Below are 8,565 nucleotides of genomic sequence, written 5' to 3' on the forward strand. Positions count from 1 at the left end.
CCGGAAGAGAGAACGAAAATGAAGTTTAATCATTCCGGACTTTGATGCCGCACGGAAACATCGTTCCAGATCNTAGTATAAATAAACAGAATCGTGCGAGAACGACATTTCCGTGTTAAAAAAAAAAAAAAAAAAAAAAAAAAACCGAAAAAAAAAAAAAAAAAAAAACCGGAAGAGAGAACGAAAATGAAGTTTAATCATTCCGGACTTTGATGCCGCACGGAAACATCGTTCCAGATCGAAGCGAGGTTCTTCGAATATATTGTGATCGCAGGTGTATACGACATTTGTATGTAAATAGCTTTAATCTACGAATATGTGATGTATACACGAGTCGAATATCGAGAACTGATAATCTAAAATCGTTTGTCTCTCATTTGGTACCAATCCGTCGCGCGCTTCCAATTTTCATAAATCTATATTCACTGGAGAACACACCGACTACCTGGATCCAGTTTCGAGTTTCGGGCGAACGAGTTTATCGGCGATTGGTAAAGCATCGACCCCGACCGACGGACGTAAATGCCTCGACCTATGTGTGTACGTGAGCCGTTTATCATCGCGGGCAACGAGATCAGAGAAAAACGAGATTTCCAGAGAGAGGGTTCTCTATATAAATAATTACAGTTGCTTGATTGTGACACTCGTCGAGACGCGTACGTTTGTCTCGGAACACAAATCTCCGCCGAAACATCGCCGAGCAGAACGATGTTGTAAATCGTATCGCGCACACACATATACACACACATAAAAATTTAGCTACCTTTGGACAAACAAAATTGTTTAAAACGAAACGAAAAAACTATCACGCGTAAGTAAGTGATCTGTTCGAACTGCTACGCAATCTACGACGCGAGTCAAAATCGAAAGGAGGATGAGCAATCTTTCGCGCGCAGCAAGAACACGACCATGACCCGAAAAATACACGCGGTTTCGAAATAATATTGTCGCTCGTTGAGTTGCGTAAAATAAATAAAAAAAAAATGTTATTGCTTAAGTAAGAAATACAAAATCACATTGTCTCTATTGAATATATCATCCCTTACATATATATATATATATACATAAATATGTATACAGTTAGAACGAGCGCGATGATATTTCTATCATGGTTTCTCGGTGGAGAAAGGAAGAAAGGAAAAAAAATAGAGAAGAAGCTCTTGGCGCGCGAAGGATCTGTAAATTACACGTGTATTTAGAAATCAATGAAATTCCTTTAGCGACTAAATAACGCAATAACGTCTCTTTGAAAGTATATTATAAACAATTATGTATCACACGTCACACACACTACCGACGCTCCCGAAGTTGTATTTAATAATCCCTTGTAGGAAAAGAGAGAGAAAAAGAGAGAGAGAGAGAGAGAGAGAGAGAGAGAGAGAGAAAGAGAGATGAGATGGTTTAGGGACAGATGAGATAATTCGAGTTTCCGCAAAACTAGTCCGTAATAATCTCTGCCATATAAAATGTATACGTGTTAAAAAAAAAAAGATAAAAAAACGAGCACGCATCCTTCGTTCCTATAAATATATTGCGATCCGCTTACTCGCTGAATAACGATGAAAGCTCGGACGAAAAAATAACTTCGATCTTACCAGAGCTCAGTTTCGATCTGCGGGATATTCGACGAACGTCCAATTCTTCGATTGCGAAACACGCTTCTCAATGTCGTTCAATTTCTAGTTTAATTTTGTACGGTACACACGCAAAATAATGAAAAATGGTTATCGAGTATATAAAGCCTATTGACGTGTATATTCCGCGAAAAACGCACCGGATGCGTGATTTCGAAATCGAAGAATTATTTATGTACATTATTGTGTCCCTTTTATCAAGAAAAAAAAAACAAAAAAAAAAAAAACAAAAACACAGAATCGTAATAATAATCGTAATAAGTACGATATACAAACACGGCCATACAAAATGACACATCACTTAAACAATTGATTTGTATACGTTATTAATCTATATTATAACACAAATGCATTTATATTGACACGATTATTTCATAAGAAACGATCGACACCCCTCAGTCGTTTCTCCCGCATACGAGAATATTTAAACAAAGCCCTTAAAGTACGGTTTTCTTAATATTTAGCAAACAAGAGAGTACATTTAATGGGTAAGATTGTGCATAAAAAAAAAAGAAATGTACTTCATCCTCTTTATAATGGACTATTCACTACGATAATATTGTGAAATCTCTAACTTGACGCGTAGCTAGGGGCGCAAAGGTAGCCTGTACATAATTACGATATATAATAATACCTAGATATTGTAATATTACAATTAACTTTTATTATCTTAGCTATAATATAGCTGAAATTCATGCAAAGAAAAAAAAATTTACATGGTTAAAGAATAATAAATTTCTAAAAGTAAAAAAAAGTATTTTAAGGTTTTACTTTTAAGCCTGAGACACGAGAGCAAAGTGATCTGTTCCTAAAACGTTGTATTATACGAGTAAACGAGAGGGTGAAAGACGTGACTGGGGGTCGAAAAAAAAAAAAAAGTTATATAGTCCACGGACTAAAATTCAAAATTCAAAATTTCTATTAAAGGGTTGGGGAAACGTGTATGTTATGCTTTTTGATAAAAGAGAAAAAAAGAACTGTTTGTACAGAAATATTCCGGTTATTAAATTTTGTTATACGAAAGCGAGAGAGAGAAAGAGAGCGAGAGAAAGAGAGAGAGTGAAAGAGAACGAGAGAAAGAGAGAGAAAAAAGAGCACAGAGCGTCGAGAGAGACGTACGGTGGTGATAAAATTAAAAAAAAAAAAAAAACGTGGAAACGGTTTACGAATCATGTGTATTTTCTTCGTAAAACTGAAATATTCAAAATAGATCCTTCTGAAAAAAAAAATATAAACATGAGTATTACAACAAAAATGTGAATTGTATTCGTGAGTGTCATACTTCTAAGGAAGATAGATCCACGGGCGAATGTTTTATAGCAGTTTCCAGTTTAAATTATACACTTTCTCTTATCCGGTGTGATTTTTCGTGAATTAAAGATAGACCGAACAAACCAAAAACGAGTAGTTGCACATCATGACCTTGAATTAGCAAACAAAAACAAAATAAAAATAAAAAATAAAGTATCGAGCAAAGCTGTATCGAGTTCAAAAAAAACAGAGTCACGAATCAGTGAGAGGAAACTGCTTCTGAAACATTGTCCAGCGAAACCAAAGTTCCTACTACGTTTTATAAAGTATATAACTGAACTGCAGAACTTGAATTGTAAATACGATGAACGCAAAGTTAAGCTAATAATCACGATACAATCAGCAATTTAAACGACGCTAAAATACGACTCGCCGATCAATTGATTCGACATTGCAACTGTGTCGCGGAGAGCACAGCGCACATCGGTCGACACACTGTGGAGAAAAATCGAGCAACTCGGTAAGCTGTCTTGAAAAGGCGGGGGAGGAGGGAAGGAGAAGGAGGGAATCAATTGATCTTGGCAACGAAAAATAAACAACACAGTCGGCAATTAAGCACATAAATATACAATTAAATTAAGCAGCCGTAGCTCTAGCTTGAATGTTAGCACTTAGGCACACGATGTAACATTAAATTACGTATTTAAAATGAAGGTGAAGAATCTTAGCTGTTAAGCGAATACCTGTGTAAAATTTAGTAGGTGTCCACAAAAATAAAATAAAAACATATATTGTGGTACAAATAACAAAAAGTCGTACCTATTGTTCTACGCGCAAAAGATTGTTTATAAATCACAAACAAATAATTTCTTCCTCTTTTGATGATTTTATTTCATATTGTCAAAACCACATTCTTTTTTTCTCTACATCTATTATAGACTGCATTCTGTCTATATAAAAAATTATTTCTATAACTTATAACTAGAATTACGTTTTACAAATTTTATCAAATATATATATTTTTATATATCTTTCCTGCAATTTCTATTTTGGCACAATCAGTAATATATCCAATAATGTCCAGAACAAATTATTACTAACTAAAAGGTTTAAAAACAAGATTTTCTACAATTTCATTAATCGAGCAAAACAATATCCGCATTACTTTCACGATTGATCGATTGACTTCCTTTTATTTACTAACTCGAATTCGGACTTTTCGTTAGCAATTTTCGCTTTGTTCGTTCTACCTGACCACTCGATAATAATGTAACCGATCATTCCAACGCACAGTACTCCGATTAAAATGTACAATTTTTTATTGGTACAAAGATACGGACTGTACACGTACGTTATCACGGAACCAGTAGACTCCCATAAGCGGAAGTTGGAAAAGGCTGCCTCTTCTTGACCAGGAAATAAAATACCACTTAATGCTAAAAATGACATAATTATTAAAAAATAATTACTCGTTGCCAAATTTTACTAAGTCTTGAATACATTGATGCAAACAAATTAATTCTCAAAAAATTATTTCTTTCGAAAATCTTTTAGAAACAATATAAATGCGTTAACATTGATATTGCCGGTCGGTACAGTATCGTTCGGTGAAGATACTCGTTCGTCGGTATGATATTTATACACACGACAAATAAACTAGAAAATCTGGTTATTATCACACGATAAAAGTTTTGCAATTGTTATCGTGTACTTCGTGATTATTTATCAATAATAGACAATCTGTCTAAAACGTTCTTATAACTAATTGCAAATTTATTCGGTCGTACTTACCATTGATCTGAACCAGCCAGATCGAGTCGCACATACCCCAAATACCCGAGATCAGAAAAAAGACGATGCCCTGTTCCGGCGTCGGTCTCCATTGTAACATGAAGATTAGAAGAGCCATGTGCAAACAAAACGCAAAAATCATCACCGGTACTCTCCCGGTCAATTTTACAATCGCTCCAGTAATCGGAGCAGCTATCGCGTTCGTTACGCCGAAACATATCATTACGTATCCGATATTACTAATGCCCCAGGCACAGGAAACAAATGACTGTAAATAAAAATATTTAAAATATATATTACTACATTTCTCTCTTTAAAAAAAAATTCTTTTTCTACTTTTAATAAAAATAAACAGCAAAGTGTTCATGTTAAAAATTTTTCTTTATACTCGCGAGTCAATGCGGCATACTAACAGCGTTATAATCGGCGAATAGAAAGGCTTGCTCAGCTCCGATGAACAACGTTATTGGGAGTATTAAAAGTTGGCTCTTCTCTTTCAACAATTTTAATGTCACGGCCAGTAGCTTGAATCCGGACGATCCTTTCACCGAGCGCGCTCGGTTTTTGTCGTATCTGCGAAATAAGAAATTTCACATTAAAGAGACACGTTCTATGCAACTATGTGTGAGGGTTTTTATACACCAGAAAATTTTTAGTATCTTTTTTTCGCTATAAAAAAAGAATGTTTTTTTTGTATAAATACTTACATTCTTAGAGAAAAAAACTTTAATTATTCCAAAAAAAATAAGAAATTGCACCTGGTTGCGGGATCGACGCAGAACGAGATTATTAAACAGGCCACTATCATGCAACCTAAATAAATTCCGGAAATCAAGTGTATCCGTTCTACCGGAGGTGGTTGTAGATTAGGATTTTCGTCTTCCACGTTAGATACTCCGCAGAAATTTGAACCGCAAGTTTCCGCTACGATGCTGCTATTCAGAGTCGCGTTCGTGGCGATTGTATCGATTCCATACGAGAGAACTGTAATTAGAGATAAAAAAAAACACACACACGTCATGCAAATTAAAACAGTGTAAAAAAAAAAACTGCATCGTAATTGACATTGCTATACTAAGATAATTACGATATTACGAACTAATAATAATGAAAAATTATTCTTGCAGAGACAAGTTGTTACGATACACAATAAAAATGTATTATCCCAATTATTATATCGATAATCTTTCCGTATGCTCGGGCGCAAACGTGTTTCAACATAAGAAAAATAATCAACATTAGAATGCCCGATCTGTCGTCGATAGTCAATATCCGTTGTATAATCCTGTATATGATTGTCGACAACTTAATTTTGTTTTCATCGGAGTTCGCGTTTTATTACTTCGTCGGTGATGCATTTATATACGCGCTTCCGCCGTATAAAAAGCGATTGCATAAAAGTTGGCGCATCACTGCACCTCGTGTTTTTGCAATCCCGCGTTTGTTTACTATCTGTTGTCAGAAATGAAACGTGTTTACATCGAAGCAGGTGGAGCAGGTACAAACTCTTAAAAACGCGCTTCTCTCTCTCTCTCTCTCTCTCTCTAATGTTGAAAAACAATTTGAAATAATAAAATTGCATATAACAATATTTTGAATTAATGAGATGATATCTCGATCCGTTTTAATATTCATGCGGGAACGAACGACACGTCTCTATTTTACATACGCAACGAGATGCCGCGATTATCGATTCATTCCTTGTGTCACTTGTGGTCCGTAACACACAACGTTACTGAAAGTATAACATTAGCAAGCAAACTGTTAACTCATGTCGAAGACAAGCGCAAGTAATATGCAAATAGTTTACACACATGTTTGTCACGACATGTTTTAATCTCTGAAACATAAACTCGATCGTCTTTGTCGCATATATGACGCTTGTCCGCAAGTTGCATACATATATTCCGCGCTAACGACCCACCTGCTGAAGATATAAGATTCCCCCACACCTGTGCCATTTGATAGAACATGAAGAAGAGACCGAAGAATCTCGTGACAAGAACATCCGTGGCTATGTCCGAGACGGTCGAATAGGCTTCCGCTATTACGGTTAAGTAAGTGCACTTCGCGCACCAAAGCGGCCCTCCGCCCAATCCGACCAATAAACCGGCGGGAATCATCGTGTAAAATTTTGGATAAAACTGGGACGCTATGAAAGGCATGTAAGCGAATATAGCGACAGACATTGTCCACTTGCAGCCTAAGTAGCTGAAACAGAAGATCACACAATCGAGAATCAGAGAGTAGTTTTTTTTGTCTCTTGATTAAGTTGATTTCAAATTCAAGCCAGTGATAATTAACATGTTTTTTTTCGGATAGAACGAAATATATTATAGAGGTACATGTGTGAGTTCAGTGTTTACCGTAATATTAATGTGAAATTAATGTAAAATTTAAATCTCGAATCTCAACAAGTTTTTCTTTATTTTAGAAATCGCGTTGATTAGAAAATTGTCATCTTGAATCTTCGCACGCGCACAAGCGCCCAGACACGTTTATTTCACTCTCGATCATCCGGATGAAAATCCGCGGGGATTCCGTGCGACATAATTCCGGGCCAAGGTGAAAACGACAACGCGTAATAAAGTTTACTGCCGTGAAACTGTGCACGAGATCGGTGTACGTCGCCCGTGCGCATTCCGTCGATATTCCACACACGTGTGTAAAGGGAAAAAACAACAACGAGCGCTTCTTCAACGCGCGATTGCGTGTCCAAGGCTCGCCTCCAACAGACAATGCCTCTCCGAAAAATACTATATTTATTTTTACCGCATGAACAAACAGCGGCAATCAAATCTGACGATAGTTCTCCATTGACGGCCAAAAAAAAAACGCAAAATATTTTTATCACTGTATAAATATTTGCCAATCATGGCAGTCACCGGAAGTATTNACGAGCGCTGCGCTATCGCGTCAATTCACAACCGAGTCGGCTTTTGTGACGTATTGAAATCATTATTTAAAATCATCACAAAACGATACAGACGGCAACGATGTGTGCGAACACAAGATTGCTCGAGAATCTTACCTTATAACCAGAGCGGGTAGAAAAATATTGCTGAAGAGCAGACTGCCGTAAATCGCCGATAAGGTAAATGTGCCGAGCGACTGATCCGCATTGATTGAGCTCTGTAGATTCGCGGCTCCCATGAAGGCGGTGAAGAGCACCATGAAGGCGCAGCCGATCACCAGGATGTTCCTCATAATTCGCCATCGCTCCGACGGCTCGAAATCCGGACCCGGTACTTTCACAAATTGTTGTCTTACTTCGATTTTTTTGTCAGTCGTCATGATTGAATTAGCGTATGCAAATTCTTCGTTGATGATGGTCGTTTGTACGCCCGGATGCGGAGTTGTATATTTCGCGTTGCAAATTTCTCAACGTTCTTACGCGTCCATTTTCCGTTCGAGATTCTGTTCCGCTCGATAAATTCCTCCTACAAATTATGTTCGACTTGTTCGAAAATTGAAAATAACGAGACAGATTTTGTGAGAAGGGAAAAAAAAGAACACGTGGAAACACGTCGCGTCAGCATTTTTATGGATATACACATATTCGTTTACTCTTATTTTTAACACGTGGCAAACGACTTTATCACGACGTATTGTTCTCTTCGTTGTTCTCTCTGTTAAGTTCTAAAATTAATCACGATCTCTTTTTATCAATGTGATACACATTTGAAAATCAAGAATAAATTTGAATAAATTAATGTACTAATTAATTCACTTCATAATCTCAACACACCCTGATTTTCATTAAAAGATATCGCGGCAAATGATTATAGGCTGTAATATGGAAACTCAAATCTATTCGCGTTCTCATATGACGATGACCAACCCATGCAATTTGCGTGAAGCCACTAACGATTTCAGGTAATTAACGAAC

The 8,565-nt window shown here is 36.6% G+C and overlaps 1 protein-coding gene across 1 annotated transcript; it reads right to left on the reverse strand.

Annotated features, from left to right (window-relative positions):
• Nucleotides 1-2,706: 2,706 nt before the first annotated feature.
• On the reverse strand, nt 2,707-8,258 carry LOC109858628 (UNC93-like protein). Its single transcript, XM_020436076.1, has 6 exons — nt 7,708-8,258; nt 6,601-6,887; nt 5,435-5,660; nt 5,090-5,249; nt 4,677-4,944; nt 2,707-4,321 (listed from the first exon to the last, which is right to left on the reverse strand). The coding sequence occupies exons 1-6, from the start codon at nt 7,968-7,970 to the stop codon at nt 4,053-4,055; spliced, it is 1,473 nt and encodes a 490-aa protein (XP_020291665.1). The 5' UTR covers nt 7,971-8,258; the 3' UTR covers nt 2,707-4,052.
• Nucleotides 8,259-8,565: the final 307 nt, after the last annotated feature.

This window comes from Pseudomyrmex gracilis, unplaced genomic scaffold (genome assembly GCF_002006095.1).
Source record: "Pseudomyrmex gracilis isolate BER0280 unplaced genomic scaffold, ASM200609v1 scaffold_215, whole genome shotgun sequence".
NCBI lineage: Eukaryota > Metazoa > Arthropoda > Insecta > Hymenoptera > Formicidae > Pseudomyrmex > Pseudomyrmex gracilis.

What these genes read in the sequence shown, in the direction of transcription:
- LOC109858628 (XM_020436076.1), bottom strand. Translation starts at nt 7,970, where the DNA reads ATGACGACTGACAAAAAAATCGAAGTAAGACAACAATTTGTGAAAGTA. An exon ending in CTACCCGCTCTGGTTATAAG is followed by an intron (nt 6,888 to 7,707) that starts GTAAGATTCTCG and finishes CTTCTGTTTCAG; the next exon opens with CTACTTAGGCTGCAAGTGGA. An exon ending in TATTCGCCGATTATAACGCT is followed by an intron (nt 4,945 to 5,089) that starts GTTAGTATGCCG and finishes TTTTATTTACAG; the next exon opens with TCATTTGTTTCCTGTGCCTG.